The sequence below is a fragment of the Mobula hypostoma genome, chromosome 16, assembly GCF_963921235.1.
Source record: "Mobula hypostoma chromosome 16, sMobHyp1.1, whole genome shotgun sequence".
Lineage (NCBI taxonomy): Eukaryota > Metazoa > Chordata > Chondrichthyes > Myliobatiformes > Myliobatidae > Mobula > Mobula hypostoma.
In genome coordinates, this window is record NC_086112.1 from 70841667 (window position 1) to 70859988 (window position 18322).

General features: G+C 42.2%; 1 protein-coding gene across 1 annotated transcript in view; it reads right to left on the reverse strand.

Annotated features, from left to right (window-relative positions):
- Nucleotides 1–7186: 7186 nt before the first annotated feature.
- Nucleotides 7187–18322, reverse strand: part of b4galt1l (DP-Gal:betaGlcNAc beta 1,4- galactosyltransferase, polypeptide 1, like) — an 83549-nt gene continuing 72413 nt past the window's right edge. The window contains exon 6 of the mRNA XM_063069100.1: nucleotides 7187–10756. Within this exon, the coding sequence (XP_062925170.1) occupies nucleotides 10612–10756 (145 nt within the window). The 3' untranslated portion in view covers nucleotides 7187–10611. The remainder of the gene's footprint in view (nucleotides 10757–18322) is intronic.

The window sequence follows — 18322 nt, forward strand, 5'->3', positions numbered from 1 at the left end:
AGACTTTTTCCCAGGGCTGAATTGGCTAACACGAGGGGGCATATTTTTAAGGTGCTTGGAAATAGGTTCAGTGGAGATGTCAGGGGTAGGTTTTTCACACAGGTAGTGGTGAGTGCGTGGAATGCACTGCCGGTGATGCTGGCAGAGGCGAATACAATAGGGTCTTCTAAGAGACTCGTAGATAAGTAAATGGATCTTAGAAAAGTAGAGGGCTATGTAGTAGGGAAATTCTAGGCAGTCTTTAGAGTGGTTACATGGTCTGCACAACATTGTGGGGCAAAGGGCCTGTAATGTTCTGTAGATTTCTATGTTTTATGTTTACCGCTCTACCATTAGCCATTCCAAAACAGCTGCCACACTGGTTCCTAACTTTTTATTTGCTGCTGACGTGAGGGTCTTGATTCAAATTTACTAGCAAGTCCTGAGGTCTCCCCTGTTGAAAGACTTGCTCGCACCTCTCACTCCAAGTCCCATCTCTTAATAAGTGAAACTCACCAGCAGGTTGCACACAAAGGGATAACAACACATTTTCAGTCCATGGGAATGACTGAGATGCTGGCTGCCCGTATGTCACTTTCCACTGACCTCTCTAGCCATGGTCTCCTATTAGCAAAACATAAATAGCAAAATGTGCTTCTTACAGCCATGTTAAACTGATCAGAAATATTTTCTCTTCAAACAATTCCTCCCTTAAGTAGAAACTAACTCATTCTTTCTTTTATATATTCTACTTATGTAGAAAATGCTGGATAAGCAGTTCCAGGCAGACACCTGTGGAAAAGGAGCTAGCACTTCACATCCAATTCCAAGTTAGTCTACGTATCAGTGTGGGAAAGGGCATTGGCTGAAACAAAGGGAAATACTTTGGTAGGGTGAAATAATCTGCCAGTTAATCACCTCTGCTTGTGTAACATACAGTTAAGATTGTAGTTTGTGTAATGAAATGAAACAAAAAGGGGCAGTGGGAAGAAAGGATAGCAGGCAACAATGGTTAGTCCTGATGGAAACAAAGAACAAACGAGTTACCTAAAGTCGGAGAATTCTGTATCAAATCATACAAGCAGCAATACGGAACATTGCTCCGAAGTTTGTGTTGGCCCTTGTAACAAATAGAGAGCACAGGGTGGAAGTGGGATGATTGATTGAATAGAAGCACCCAGACTCAAAGTGTCTCATAGCCAAAATTGACACAGTTATACAGTTGACAACAGTATCAATTTATAAAATTCCACATCTACAATAACAACCAGATGATCTACTGATTGGGGGAATAAATTTGTGACCAAAACAAACGGCTGGAAGAACTCAGCAGGTCCAGCTGCATCTGTGGAAGTGAAGGAATGGCCATTTTTTTTCAGGTGCAGACCCTGCATGGGGATCTGAACATCAACCATGCCTTTGCTCCACAGATGCTGGTCAGCTACTGTGCTCCTCCACCACTTTGTGTATTGCTTCAGATTCCAGAATCTGCAGTTTCTCATGTCTACAATTTATCCTGCTCCTGACAAAACCTCTATTATGTGGACCCAAAGAAAGCAGAAAGGACTATCTTCGAACATCACATCCAAAGACAGCTTCGTTAAGAAAGAACAGCTTTGTTAGCGGTTTCCAATCAATTTGTAGAGAGAGCGAGCTTTGCGTAGGTCAGGGAGAAGAGTTTAAAAATGGAGTGTTTTGCAGGGCTCTGTGCATTAGCGGCAAACGAATCAATTTGAAGAGAGAGTGAGCTTTGCACAGGTCGGAGAGAAGTGTGCTGATGCAGTAGCTTGTCATCGCACGTCATTACTGAGAAAGCTCTGAAATAAAAAAAGAGACACTGTCTAGTAGAGCGGCCGTCGGAGTAGTGTAAGTCAGAGTAATAAAGCTTTGGCTCACTGGGGCTTTGGCAAAGACGGGCCTAGGCGAGGTAGGTTACTTTTTTCCCCTCCTCTAACAAGAATACTGGGTATGACTGCAAGGCCAGTTTTCTGTTCTGGGTGTCAGATGTCTGATATCCGAGAGACTTCTAGCCTCCCTGATGGCCTCAACTGTGCCAGGTGTATCAAGCTGCAGCTCCTTAGAGACCGAGTTAGGGGACTGGAACCAGTTCGATAACCGTCAGCTTGTCAGGGAGAATGAGGAGATGATGATATCAGCCCCCGGGTGACTGCCACAGGAGACATATAAGTGGGTGACCATCAGGAGAGGGAAGGGAGGGTGTCAGGTAGTGGAGTGCAGCCCTGTGGCTGTACCCCTGGACAATAAGTACTCCATTTTGAGTACTACTGGGGGGAGGGGGGGAACAACCTATCTGGGGGAAGCAACAGTGGCCACGCTCCTGGCACTGAGGCTCAGAAGGGTAGGGAACAGAAAAGGATGGCAGTGGTAATAGGGGACTCTATAGTCAGAGGGAAAGATAGGTGATTCTGTGGGTGCAAATAAGAAACAAGGATGGTAGTTTGCTTCCCAGATGCCAGGGTTTGTGATGTTTCTGAGTGTGTCCTCAATATCCTGAAATAGGAGGGTGAGCAGACAGAGGTCATGGTACATGTTGACATAGGTAGAAAAAGGGTGGAGGTCCTGAAAGCAGAATACATGGAGTTGGGAAGGAAGCTGAGAAGCAGGACCTCAAGGGTAGAAATCTTGGGATTGCTACCTGTGCCACGTGACAGTGAGTATAGGAATAGAATGAGGTGGAGGACAAACGCGTGGCTGAAGGATTGGAGCAGGGGGCAGGGATTCAGATTTTTGGATCATTGGGACCTCTTCTAGGGCAGGCGTGACCTGTACAAAAAGGACAGGTTGCACTTGAATCCGAGGGGGACCAATATCTTGGCAGGGAAGTTTGCTAATGCTATTGGGGAAGGTTTAAACTAGATTTGTGGGGGGGGGGGTGGGAACTGAATTGAAGAGACAGAGGATGGGGAGGTTGGAGCACAAGTAGAGACAGTTTGTAGCGAGTTTGTGAGGAAGGATGGGCAGGTGTTAGAGCAAAGATGCACTCAACCTAATGGTTTGAAATGTGTCTATTCCAATGCAAGGAGTATCATAAACAAGGCAGATGAACTTAGAGCATGGATCAATATGTGGTACTGTGACATTGTGGCCATTAGAGACTTGTATGTCTCGGGAGCAGGAATGGCTGCTGGGTGTGCCAGGCTTTAGATGTTTCAAAAAGAACAGAGAGAAAGGCAAAAAGAGGTGGGGGTGTGGCATTGCTAATCAGGGAGTGTGTCACGGCTGCAGAAAAGGAGTAAGTTATGGAGGGATGGTGTACTGAGTCAGTCTGGGTGGAAGTCAGAAACAGGAAAGGGGCAATAACTCTACTGGGTGTTTTTTATAGACTCCCCAATAATAACAGGGATATCGAGGAGCAGATAGATATGGAGGCAGATTCTGGAATGGTGCAATAATAATACGGTTATTGCGATGGGAGATTTTAAACTTTCCTAATATTGATTGGTATCTCCTTAGCACAAGGGGTTTAGATGGGGTGAAGCTTGTTAGGAGTTTTCAAGGTTTCCTGACACAATATGTAGACAAACCAACTAGATCTGGTATTGGGAAATGAACCTGGTCAGGTATCAGATCTATCAGTGGGAGAGCATTCAGCATAGCATTGGAGAGGGATGGGAGCAGACAATTTGGGAAAACATTTAATTTGTGTGGGGGGAAATATGATGCTATTAGGCAGGAACTTGGGAGCAGATGTTCTCAGGGAAAATATTTGCATGGCATTCCGCATAGGTATGTTCCATTGAGGTAGGGAAAGGATGGTAGGGTAAAAGAACCATGATGTACAAAGTATGTAGAAAATCTAGTTAAGAAGAAATGAAAAGCTTACAAAAGGTTCAAGAAATTAGGTATAGTTGCTAGGAAGGAGCTTTAAGAATGAAATTAGGAGAGCCAGAAGGGGCCATGAGAAGGCCTTGGTGAGCAGGATTAAGGAAGACACAAGGCATTCTACAAGTATGTGTAGAGCAAGAGGATGAACTGTGTGAGAATAGGACCAATCAAGTCTGATAGCGGAAACATGTGCATAGAATCAGAGGAGGTAGCAGAGGTATATAATGAATACTTTACTTCAGTTTTCACCATGGAAAGACCTTGGCAATTGTGGGGATGACTTACAGCGAACTGAAATGCTTAAGCATATAGACATTAAGAAAGAGGATGTGCTGGAGCCTTTAAAAAGCATTAAGTTAGCTCAGTCACCAGGACCAGATGAGATGTACCCCAGGCTACTGTGGGAAGTGAGGGAGGAGATTGCTGAGCCTCTGGTGATGATCTTTGCATCATCAATAGGGACAGGAGAAGTACCGGAGGATTGCAAATGTTGTTCCTTTGTTCAAGGAAGGGAGTAGAGGAAACTCAGGAAATTATAGACCAGTGAGTCTGATTTCAGAGGTGAGCAAGTTATTGGAGAAGATCCTGAGAGGCAGGATTTATGAGCATTTGGAGAAACCTAATCTGATTAGGGATAGTCATGCCTTATGAGCCTGATTGAGTTCTTTGAGAAGGTACAGCAGAGAATGTAGTGTACTTGGATTTTAGTCAGGCATTTGATAAGGTTCCCCATGCAAGGCCCCTTCAGAAAGTAAGGAGGCATGGGATCCAAAGAGACCTTGCTTTGTGGATCCAGAATTGGCTTGCTCACAGAAGGCAAAGGGTGATTGTAGGTGGTTTGTATTCTGCATGGAGGTTGGTGACCAGTGGTGTTCTGCAGGAATCTGTTCTGGGACCACCCCCCTCTTTGTGATTTTTATAAATGACTTGGATGAAGAAGTAGAAGGGTGGGTTTGTAAATTTGCTGATGACACAAAGGTTGTGTGTGTTGTAGATATTCTGGAGGGTTGTCAGAGGTTACAGCAGGACATCGATAGGATGCAGAACTGGGCTGAGAAGTGGCAGATGGAGTTCAACCCAAAGTGAAGTGGTTCATTTTAGTAGGTCAAATTTGAAGACTTAACATAATATTAATGGTAAGACACTTGGCTGTATGGAGGATCTGAGAGATCTTGGGGTCTGCCCAAACTGCTGCGCAAGTTGACCGTGTTGTTAAGAGGGCATACGGTGTGCTGGCCTTCATCAACAGTGGGACTGAGTTCAAGAGTGGTGAGGTAATATTAGTTATACAAGACCTTCGTTAGACCCCACTTGGAGTACTGTTTTCAGTTCTGGTCACCTCACTACAGGAAAGATGTAGATACTATAGAAAGTGCAGAGGAGATTTACAAGGATGTTTCCTGGCCTTATGAGAATAGGTTGAGACAACTTGGCCATTTCTCCTTGGAGCGATGGAGGATGAGAGGTGACCTGACAGAGATGATGAGGGGCATTGATCATGTGGATAGCCAGAGGCTTTTTCCCAGGGCTGAAATGGCCAACACAAGGAGGAATAGTTTTAAGGTGCTTGGAAATAGGTACTGAGGGGATGTCAGGGGTTAAGTTTTTTTCACACAGTGAGTGATGGGTGTGTGGAATGCACTGTCGGCGGTGGATGCAATAGGGTCTTTTAATAGCCTCTTAGATAGGTACATGGAGCTTAGAAAAATAGAAGGCTATGTGCTAGGGAAATTCTAGGCAGTTTCTAGAGTAGGTTACATGGTCGGCACAACATTGTGGGCCGAACAGCCTGTAATGTGCTGTAGATTTCTATGTTCTGTGTTCAATGAATACAACACCCCAGGTTTATATGTGCTTGAAACAAGAAATAATACTTCAAAATAAGCGTAACACACCTAATTTTGTTTCAAAATACATTTTATTTACAACAAAACGTGCCTTTACCTACTAGCGGATTTTCTCATGCAATAAAGATTTGATCATTGGGTACTTTGGTCTTTTTTTTAAATCAAAGAAACAAACTAAAAAACTTTTTGAGAATAAAAACCGGCAGCTTAAATATTTTTTTATAATTGATTCCAAGTGCAAAAATTTACAAATCTGATTGTAAACATCAATTGATCTCATTTTCATCTCAAAAATATACTGTTCTAGTCAGAATAAGTTGTATTATGTTACACTGACTTATTGAGAGGTAAATAAAAAAAGACACTTATGAAGTTGCATTAGGGTTATCCACGCCGCAAAATTAGTTGGACGTCAACCTTATAAATTTGAAGCAACTTTTCATTACAATATTCCACACAGCAGTCCAATAAAAAAGTTTTAAAAATTCATTGTTCAAATAAGCTTCAATATTAAAAACCAAAGCTGGTCAAAATACATTTTAAAATGAAAAGCACAGGATTAGGGAAAAAAAAACAGAAAATGCATATAAGAACAGATATTCATAACAGATTATATCAAAATAGTTCTATGGAAAATACAAATGACCACAGTTAAATTATTGCACTGTAAATGGCTGCTGAAAACAGACTGAATGATAGTTGTGAAAGGGTAGTGTAGGGAATTCTTCTTTGCCAAACATTAATTTATCAGGCACACCAGGGTGACAAAAACTAGCAAAAACACAAATCATTCTTCATAAATCTATCTACATATCACTGGGGCATTTGCAAAAACAAAAACAGATTTTATTATACAAAATAAAAAATCAGATTTTGATCTGGTTCCCCTCACACTGAATGCAAGTGGTGTTAAATTAAATTGAATTCATGATTCACACACTAAATCTAGGACTTGTCTACATGATTACAAACAAAATAAGCAGTTTTAATTTGATGCACATAATAAAATCTCTATCAACTTTTCTTCGACAGCATCTTTTTGAAGCAGGAAATAAGCCAGAAGTCTGTACTTAGTAATTAAAGTCAAAGGCATTGCAAGTTCTCAATTGCCAACAGACTGCAAGATTAAAGACACAAGTAAACTCTTACAGTCCTATAACAATTCTGCAATTACTTCAAGGTGTTCTGTTTTTGAAAAGCACACTGAAAATAGAATGCACCAAACAAAAATACTTTGGTAAGGAATATAAGGCTCAGAATTAAAGACAACTGCAGATTATTGGCTTGGATAATTAAGACAGCACACAACTAAAATTCAGATTGATGCAAAATATAAGGAATAAAGTAGCAACTTTACACAGCATAGTGTAACAATATTCAACTGAAAATTCATTGCTACAGTCCAGGGTCAATATCACAATGGGGGTATATGAAAGCATCAGCAGTATCATAATTAGGAAATTAAGGTCTGCTCTGCTGACTCCCAAGTATTAGTGTTTGGAGAAATGAGTCTCTTTTTAATAATGCTTTCAGCAAAAAAAAAACAAAATAGAATGGCCCAGGAGGATGAATTGCACCCAACGGCAGTGGGTTAGGAGCTGCGTTAGAGCGGAGAAAACAACTAACCAGCACTACAAACCAGTGTTCGGAGGTCTGCATACAACAAAGTTATAGAGACAAACTGGCTTTAAAAGATTATATTAGAGGCAATCAACTGATGTTACATGGAACATCTGAATTATTGAAGATACTGGGAATGTTTAGAGATTCAACAGAGCACAAAGGAACATAGTAAATTGATAAACCTGCTTGGTGTAACTAATTGCAGCAAGGCAGATGGAAAACATTTTAGAGAGTTTGCTTTTTCAGGAGGCAAGGACTGTCCAAAATACAATACAAGGAATAAGTGCTGGTAAATCAAGGTAGAGCTAAAGGTTAAAGCAAGAATTAAGTATATACTCAGTTAGAAATTGAAAAAACACATAATCTTGTGAACGTCATGGGAACAGTTAGAGCCATGAAAAACTGCAAATTCACATAATTAAAACCAGCAGCAATGTATAAGTTTTTACATGTTTCTTCATTTGCAGCCAATAAAGATCTCTCAGGCCAACACATTTTTGATGTGTTTATCTGGTTTTATGAGGACAAGGATAACTTCATGTCAGATGCAGTCTGATTTTCACTCTGCATCATCAAGCGATGTCTGCTCACCACTCCAGAGGCAAGTACTTGCAACACACCAACCGTCCTGGGTAATGCTACATGTCTACTTCAAAATGCTTGCTAATCTACACATATGAATTTGATCGTAATCGTCTCACGAGGCTTCAGGGTAGATATGGGAGGCTTGTTTGCCCTGGTCAGTACACTAGAATTAGTGAAAAGAAGCTCAGCATGTGAGGTTAACTGCGTAAGATTGTCAGGAAGAAGCTTTTCCCCCCAATTAAGGCGTCTTTGGAGTTTTAGGATAGGAGCTCTCTCTCCTATAGAATTGTCAATATAAAGTCATTGGGATGGTTCTGGGCTGTAGTGATACATATCTTTATAGCCATTGATCAGGACATTGGAATGGAGAGCAGGGCATCAGAGCAGTCATGACCTTATTGGATGAGGCAGATAACTCAAGGCTCTGCATGATGTACTCTGCCTTTCATATCTTATGGCATTTTAGTTTCACATCCCCAATCTTAGTTTTGTCAGGCTTGCCCAACTTTCATACTTTCTAAAATTAATTGCTGGAATTTGGAAGAAGTTGAACAATCAAATTTGAAAGGTAATTTACACAGTACACAGAATGAGGTAGGGATGCAGCCGAGTAGCTGACTTTAAACAATCATTTGTCTTGAGCATGCTGCCTATTGAGGGAGTCTACGAGATTTTAGCAGAAACAGATTTACTGCAGGACAGAAATCTTGCCAGTTAGCAGATTTTTTAAGTGGTAATATTTGAATCAAAGACTGTAGGGCACTGGATCAGTTTTGGATTAAACACACAAGACATTACAGGCCAAGGCCTCCCCTACATATTGTCAATTTGAATCCCTGCGACTAATGGAAGAAAATGTATTGAGTTAGTGGCACATCCTACAAGGACTTCCCTCTGAGGATTCATGGGCCATCATGACCCCCTTTCTGCTTTATGCTTTGTGCAATTCAAGGCAGTTGTAATTTTGGTAACTGTGATAGAAAAAGTCTAAGAACCCAGACATAATCCAAAGAAAGAGAACCAACAAACTGCAAAGTTCTGGCTAACCATTTCAGCAAATCATTGTTAAAACTGCATGACTCCATCTCAGAATAGGGTTCCAGGGTAACAGTTATCTCACAACCACAGTTTACCACAAAGTTACAACCTTTGTCTTTGCCAGATTTTCCAAATCAGAAATGTTGGGTTTAAGTGGTTAAACAAAAGACTTAAAGCATCCAGAAAGATCAAACCAGAGCCTGTAGCAATCCCAAAAAGAGATAAAAGAATTGTGTGAGGTGAGGTGAGGTATACACCAAATGGAGAATGAAAAATATCAAGCTTCCTTTATAAATTACCCCAACTGTGAATGACAAGGAGATGACAGACAGAAGAGTCAAAGGCATTTTACAAAGAAACAAGCAATACTTGTGTACAAAAGAGAAAACCTTCCAGCAAGAGTGTCACCAAGCAAGAAGCTGTTTTCAGTGATGCCAAAGCACAGCTACGGCCTTTCTTATTAATGCCATAAATTTGAGCAACTCCCTTAATGCTGCTTTGGCAAGAGTTTAATGTCGGACTGAGGATCTCAAACATGGTTCCATGCTCTTTTCCAGGATGGACGTCAAAGAGCCAGAAGTTACCTTCTTTAAAATCCTCCACTCTTTACAAATTTGGATGAGAGTCAGTCCAAGTACAAGGGATTTTCAATGCAGCTTTTTAAACATCTCAACTGTAGTCGTCCTAGGCAAAAGTGGTAACAATTTTAAGAAAGCTTCAGGTTCTATTGAAGACACCAAGCCAATGGATGTGCAGTGCATGCACGTTGTTCAACAGTGCATACAGTATCCATTTGCCACTTGATACAAAGCAGCCTGTCCAACACAAGGTGAAAATCACCCAGAAACCAAAACCTCCACTTTAAGCGTAATTGGGTCAACATTCAACCAATACCAAGATGTTTCAAGGAAATCATCACAACTTTCACAATGAGGAAGTGGACTATAAACAGGAACTTGACTGTGCTGCTCACCTCACAAGAACAATTAAAAATAATAGTAATCCAACTTGGTATTTGGTTCTTTGAATATTCTTCCCAGTGTTGAAGCCATCTTCACAATTGGACTCAGTACAGATAGCCAAATGCCTGTGGAGTATAACTTTCAAGCTTAAAGTTGAACCAATGTTACTGTCAGAAGAGAATCAACTCTCCCATCCCAAATCTTCCAACAAGAAACAACAGCTTGGTTTGAGCAGGTAAATATCACATTTCAGGTATCACATTTCTACAGGCAGCAATATTACAAATAAATTAGCAATGCTTTTGAAGCAATTCACAAAAAGAGCAGAAATGTGTTAATTAGAAACAAATGATTGAGAAAAAGAATTTATTTGGACATTTATTAAACGTTAGAGAATTCCTGAGGGTCCAAAAGTAAAATATAGACATGGAAATAAAATGACAAACCTGGTTAAGAAAATGTAACAAAAATATTTTTGCTTGTAGGCATTTCTTTGTCAAGTAAGCTTTTTAGGTTTACTAGACACTAACTTTAAAAATATGTATTTAATATTATCAAATTCCCATAATTAAGGCATAGGAACCACAGTGACTTCAGTAACAGGCAAGAAGGATATGCAGCATATAAATGCAACTGAATAAGGCACATAAGGTATAAAACAAAATTCAAATCTTAACAAGTCAGTGATTTAGTTGACTGTGTTTCAAGAAGTTCTTCATTTTTTGTTACACTCAGGAAGGCGGCCTTCCAGGACCACCAATATCCACATCAATGAAGGTGTATAATGGATACTTCTTGATTTCTAGCACTTTATATTTGAGTGAATTTAAACCATCACTATGCATTGTCTGCCTTGTACGTGCAATTCTGTCAAACCTGGAAACAAAATTTTCAGAACAACATATTAGCAAGTTATTGACAATTAGGACTAGAGCTTTTTATTTATATTTCTTAAATGTAAAAGTCTTTTTTCTTCCTTTATCATCATGTCAAAAGACATAGGCGATCATGTCCTCTGTCATCAGACGGATAACCAATAATCCAAAGATAGATGAAGGATTGCCTTTCTTGGTAAAAGACAAATATTCTTTCTGGTTTTGTGTATTGTCTTTCTTTTTACAAAGAAGTATTACATTATTTTGTAATGGTTTATTTTAAAATATCTGGCATATTGTGGAAAAATGTAGCTAAGTCACACAAAACAAAGTTGCTTGTATTGGAGGAAAGCTGCAAAAGCATCAATATGGCACTTTAATGCTTGGCAAATGATTAGGTCAGCATACAATTCGTGAATTTGCACAGATCTTGAAATTTGTCAACAACACAAAAATAGGTATTTTTGGTCAACAATGAAGAATTTTCCAAGAGATTAAGGAAACTGTAATCAAGTTAATGGAATAGAAAATTAGGAACAAATGCAACCTCACGAAATAGAAGGGAAACATTGAAGGCATAATGAGAAATTAATTCAAAAATTAAAAGCGAGGAGGCCTAGAGGATTAGATAGAAATGTACAAACAGCATAAAAACATAACAAATAAAATGTGTTCTAGGCCATTCTGCCCATCATGAAGAGCAGTGTGACTCAGCTCAGTGTGATGTTCCTAAGCCAACTCCATGTCCCTCAATTCTTTTAACAAAATCAAATTCTGCCTTGAATGCCTGATCCTCTACAACTCTTTTGAGGAAAGTCACTATATTAAGACTTCCTATGCTCTAATGACATAGCCCATTTCAGCCCACTTCCACAGATTCCCCTGTCACTCAGCGAGGGCATGTCAACATCAAAGTGATGGCGGTTTTGCGGCTTTTGAAGATCATTACAGTGAACAAATCCATGGCCTGCTGCCGTTGAACCCAGGTTACTAAGAAAGACTTGACAGATCTGTTCAAAGTATATTTATTATCAAAGTATACTTCATACAACCTTGAGATTCATCTCCTTACAGGCAGCCACGAAACAAAGAAACTCATTAAAAACGAAAGAAGAGCATCCAAACTGAGGGAAAAGAATCACGCAAACAATAAAAACAAGCAAACAGCATTCGGAATGGAAGTTCACAAAGCCAGGCTTCTTTGTATCCTCTTTAGCCAAAGCAAGTTCCTAGAGGGCTGCAGAGTGGGCAATACTCTTCATTTATTTAAGAAGGGCATTAGGGGCAAACCAGGAAATTCTAGCCTTGCGAGCCTTACATCAATGATAGGCAAATTATTTAAGGTGGTTCTTGGGCACAAGATCTAGTCTCATCCAGAAAAGCACAGACTTATTAGGTACTGTCAGCATGGCTTTGTGTGGGGCATGGCATGCCTTACCAACATGATTAAATTGTTTTGAGAAGTGATGAATGTTGACTGTAGGGTAATGGATGCTGTACAAGCGTATTTTAGCAAAACTTTCAAAAAGATCCCCATGGTAGGCTAATTCAAAAGACCAAGGAACATGGGATCCATGGTAAATAGAATACAAAACCAACTTGACCACAGAAAAGAGAGAGTAGTAGTGGAGTGGTGTTCTGCAAGGATCAATGCTAGGATCTGTCATTTGTGATAGATATAAGGAGTGACAAGGATGAAAATGGAGGTAGCCTGATTAGTTAGGTTTCCAGTATCTGGAATTGTTATTTTTTAAATTTAGAACATAGAACATAGAATAGTACAGCACATTACAGACCCTTTGGCCCACAATGTTGTGCCGACCATCAAACCCTGCCTCCCATATAACCCCCCACCTTAAATTCCTCCATATACCTGTCTCTTAAACTTCACAAGTGTATCTGCCTCCACCACTGACTCAGGCAGTGCATTCCACGCACCAACCACTCTGAGTGAAAAATCTTCCTTTAATATCCCCCTTGAACTTCCCACCACTTACCTTAAAGCCATGTCCTCTTGTATTGAGCAGTGGTGCCCTGGGGAAGAGGCGCTGGCTATCCACTCTATCTATTCCTCTTATTATCTTGTACACCTCTATCATGTCTCCTCTCATCCTCCTTCTCTTCAAAGAGTAAAGCCCTAGCTCCCTTAATCTCTGATCATAATGCATACTCTCCAAACCAGGCAGCCTCCTGGTAAACCTCCTCTGTACCTTTTCCAATGCTTCCACATCCTTCCTATAGTGAGGCAACCAGAACTGGACACAGTACTCCAATTGTGGCCTAACCAGAGTTTTATAGAGCTGCATCATTACATCGCAACTCTTAAACTCTATCCCTCGACTTATGAAAGCTAACACTCCATAAGCTTTCTTAACTACCTTATCTACATGTGAGGCAACTTTCAGGGATCTGTGGACATGTTACTTTGTACTCTGCCTTGGAGTTTGTCCTTCCAAAGTGTACCACCTCACACTTCTCTGGGTTGAACTCCATCTGCCACTTCTCAGCCCACTTCTGCATCCTATCAATGTCTCTCTGCAATCTTTGACAATCCTCCACACTATCTACAACACCACCAACCTTTGTGTCATCTGCAAACTTGCCAACCCACCCCTCTACCCCCACATCCAGGTCGTTAATAAAAATCATGAAAAGTAGAGGTCCCAGAACAGATCCTTGTGGGACACCACTAGTCACAATCCTCCAATCTGAATGTACTCCCTCCACCACGACCCTCTGCCTTCTGCAGGCAAGCCAATTCTGAATCCACCTGGCCAAACTTCCCTGGATCCCATGCCTTCTGACTTTCTCAATAAGCCTACCATGTTGAACCTTGTTAAATGCCTTACTAAAATCAATATAGATCACATCCACTGCACAACCCTCATCTATATGCCTGGTCACCTCCTGAAACAACTCTATCAGGCTTGTTAGACACGATCTGCCCTTCACAAAGCCATGCTGACTGTCCCTGATCAGACCATGATTCTCTAAATGCCCACAGATCCTATCTCTAAGAATCTTTTCCAACAGCTTTCCCACCACAGACGTAAGGCTCACTGGTCTATAATTACCCGAACTATCCTTACTATCTTTTTTTGAACAAGGGAACAACATTCGCCTCCCTCCAATCCTCCGGTACCATTCCTGTGGATGAGGACATAAAGATCCTAGCCAGAGGCTCAGCAATTTCTTCCCTCGCCTCATGGAGCAGCCTGGGGAATATTCCGTCAGGCCCCAGGGACTTATCCGTCCTAATGTATTTTAGCAACTCCAACACCTCCTCTCCCTTAATATCAACATGCTCCAGAACATCAACCTCACTCATATTGTCCTCACCATCATCAAGATCCTACTCATTGGTGAATACCGAAGAGAAGTATTCATTGAGGACCTCGCTCACTTCCACAGCCTCCAGGCACATCTTCCCACCTTTATCTCTAATCGGTCATAGAACCATAGAAACTACAGCACAGAAACAGGCCTTTTGGCCCTTCTTGCTGTGCCGAACCATTTTCTGCCTAGTCCCACTGACCTGCACATGGACCATATCCCTCCATACACCTCCCATCCATGTATCTGTCCAATTTATTCTTAAATGTTAAAAAAGAACCCGCATTTACCACCTCGTCTGGCAGCTCATTCCATACTCCCACCACGCTCTGTGTGAAGAAGCCCCCACTAATGTTCCCTTTACACTTTTCCCCCTTCACCCTTAACCCATGTCCTCTGGTTTTTTTCTCCCCTTGCCTCAGTGGAAAAAGCCTGCTTGCATTCACTCTATCTATACCCATCATAATTTTATATACCTCTATCAAATCTCCCCTCATTCTTCTACGCTCCAGGGAATAAAGTCCTAACCTATTCAACCTTTCTCTGTAACTGAGTTTCTCAAGTCCCGGCAACAACCTTGTAAACTTTCTCTGCACTCTTTCAACCTTATTTGTATCCTTCCTGTAATTTGGTGATCAAAACTGAACACAATACTCCAGATTCGGCCTCACCAATGCCTTATACAACCTCATCATAACATTCCAGCTCTTATACTCAATACTTCGATTAATAAAGGCCAAAGTACCAAAAGCTCTCTTTACGACCCTATCTACCTGTGATGCCACTTTTAGGGAATTTTGTATCTGTATTCCCAGATCCCTCTGTTCCACTGCACTCCTCAGTGCCTTACCATTAACCCTGTATGTTCTACCTTGGTTTGTCCTTCCAACGTGCAATACCTCACACTTGTCTGCATTAAACTCCATCTGCCATTTTTCAGCCCATTTTTCCAGCTGGTCCAAGTCCCACTGCAGGCTCTGAAAACCTTCCTCGCTGTCTACTGCACCTCCAATCTTTGTATCATCAGCAATTTTGCTGATCCAATTTACCACATTATTATCCAGATCATTGATATAGATGACAAATAACAATGGACCTAGCACTGATCCCTGTGGCACACCACTAGTCACAGGCCTCCACTCGGAGAAGCAATTCTCTCCTACCACTCTTTGGCTTCTTCCATTGAGCCAATGTCTGATCCAATTTACCACCTCTCCATGTATACCTAGTGACTGAATTTTCTTAACTAACCTCCCATGTGGGACCTTGTCAAAGGCCTTACTGAAGTCCATACCTTCACTCCTGTCATCCTTTTTTTCTTCACATTATTGAAGTATGCCTTGGGGTTTTCCTTTACCCTACTCGCCAAGGACTTCTCATGCCCCCTTCTTGCTCCTCTCAGCCCCTTCTTAAGCTCCTTTCTGGCTTCCCTATATTCCTCAATAGACCTATCTGATCCTTGCTTCCTAAACCTCATGTGTATGCTGCCTTCTTCCACCTGACTAGATTTTCCACCTCACTTGTCACCCATGGTTCCTTCACCCTACCATTCTTTATCTTCCTCACCGGGACAAATTTATCCCTAACATCCTGGATGTTGCTCATAGTCATACTTTATTGATCCCGGGGGAAACTGGTTTTCGTTACAGTTGCACCATAAATAATTAAATAGTAATAAAACCATAAATAGTTAAATAGTAATATGTAAATATGTAAATTATGCCAGGAAATAAGTCCAGGACCAGCCTATTGGCTCAGGGTGTCTGACCCTCCAAGGGAGGAGTTGTAAAGTTTGATGGCCACAGGCAGGAGTGACTTCCTATGATGCTCAGTGTTGCATTTCGGTGGAATGAGTCTCTGGCTGAATGTACTCCTGTGCCCGACCAGTACATTATGTAGTGGATGGGAGACATTGTCCAAGATGGCTTGCAACTTGGACAGTATCTTCTTTTCAGACACCACCGTGAGAGAGTCAAGTTCCATCCTCACAACATCACTGGCCTTACGAATGAGTTTGTTGATTCTGTTGGTGTCTGCTACCCTCAGCCTGCTGCCCCAGCACACAACAGCAAACCACAGACTCGTAGAACATCCTCAGCATCGTCCGACAGTCTCCACGATGTGGGAGGTCAATGCCACCTGTCTGTAGTCATTGAGGCCGCTGGGGCGCGGCGTCTTCGGCACAGGGACGAGGCAGGACGTCTTCCACAGCACAGGAGCCCTCCGGGGCCTCAGGCTCAGGTTGAATACATGGCAAAGTACTCCACATAGCTGAGGGGCACAGGCTTTGAGCACTCTGGTACTGACACCATCTGGTCCTGCAGCCTTGCTTGGGTTGAGATGTTTCAGCTGTCTTTTCACCTGTTCAGCTGTGAAGCCCACCGTGGTGGTTTCATGTGGGGAAGGGGTATAATCGTGAAAGCAGAGTGGGGGACTGTGAGGAGGGATAGGAGGGGAGAGTGGAATATGTGTTGGTTGGGGGCCAACAACAGATGGCTCATGTTGGGGATGGGCAGGGGCCACAATGTCAAATCTGCTAAAGAACAGGTTAAGTTCGTTGGCCCTGTCCACACTGCCTTCAGCTCTTCTGTTGCTAGTTTGCCGGAACCCAGAGATGGTCCTCACCCCCTCCAGACCTCTTTCATGTTGTTCTGCTGGAGTTTCCACTCAAGCTTCTTTAGCCTCCCTGATCCTGGCTTTCAGGTCCCTCTGCATTGCCCTCAGCTCCTCCCTGTTTCCATCTCTAAACGCCCTCCTTTTAGCGTTCAGGATGTCCTTAATGTCCTTTGTTACCCATGGCTTGTCGAAACATTTCAGTCCACACAGAAGTTGATGTAATCAGTGCTGCACTCTGTGAGTCCATCAATATCCTCTCCATGTGGCTCACAGAGTGCCTGCCAGTCTGTCACCTCAAAACAACCCTGGAGCGCCTCATAAGCCTCCTCCGACCATTTTCTCACTGTCCTCGAGGTTGCAGATTTACTTTTCACCGGAGGCATGTAGCAGGGTTTTAGATGCACCAGGTTGTGATCCGACCTTCCCAGTGGGGGGAAGGGAGAGGAGCTGTATGCATCCTTAAAGTTAGCGTACATCAGATCCAGAGTCCTCTCCTCTCTGGTTGTACAGCTCACATACTGCGTGAAGTTGGGCAGTATTCTAGCCATGGTAACATGGTTGAAGTCACCCGAGATGATAATGAGGGCATTCAGGTGCTGGGTTTGTAATCTGGCTATGACGGTGTAAATGATGTTACACGCCAACGTCGGGTTGGCAGAGGGAGGGATGTACACAACAACCACAATTGCATGCGAGATTTCCCTTGGCAAATGATATGGCCAGAGTCCAACAGCAAAAAGTTCAATATCCGGGCTACAAACACGTTCCTTGATCGTAATATGCCCAGGATTACACCATCTGTTGTTTACCAGCACCGCAAGTCCCCCTCCTTTACGCTTACCGCTCTCAGTGCAATTCCAGTCAGCTCGGTCTGGAAGCCCTCGATGGAAACACTTTGATTGGGTATGTCCTCGTGCAGCCACGTTTCAGTAAAACACATGACACTGCTCTCCCGAAATGTTCTCTGACTCCGGACAGGCGCCGTCAATTCCTCCATTTTATTCCCCAGCGATCTCACATTTCCCATGATGAGAGAGGGGAGACATGGCTTATAACTTCTCTTCTCCATAGGCCTCTGTTGTCTCGAACCGGTTCTCTTCCCTCGCCTTTTTGATCCCCCTCTGCATCCTCTGTGTGTTTTCCTCCAGATTTCAGCCAGAATGTCCGCTGCTCTGTTCGATAAACCAGCGGGTATGAGCTCAATCAATTGGTCCCCGGAATAAACAATGTGGCCATCCTGCTGCCACGCTAACGAGACGTGCCCCAATGTAACTATTTCCAGCGCTAAAAAAACAAGTAAAACTCTCTCCACCAGCATGTTAGAGAGGGTGCAGCTTCAACATGTTACCATGAGAAAAAATACAACAAATAACCTAAGTTAAAAAGTTTAAAAAGTAAGAAACTAAATGGAGCAACTGTAACAGGCTGCATGCACGACCGGCACATGCGCATCTTCCAGTTAGTTTGCAGGTGACAGAAAAATTGGTGGAGTTGTGGAGAGTAAAGAAAGATTCAGCAGGATAGAGACCAGCTGCAAATATCGGCAGAAAATTGTTTAATTCAAGGTGTTGCACTTTGAGAGGTCAAATGTAAAATGAAATTACACAGTAAATGGCAG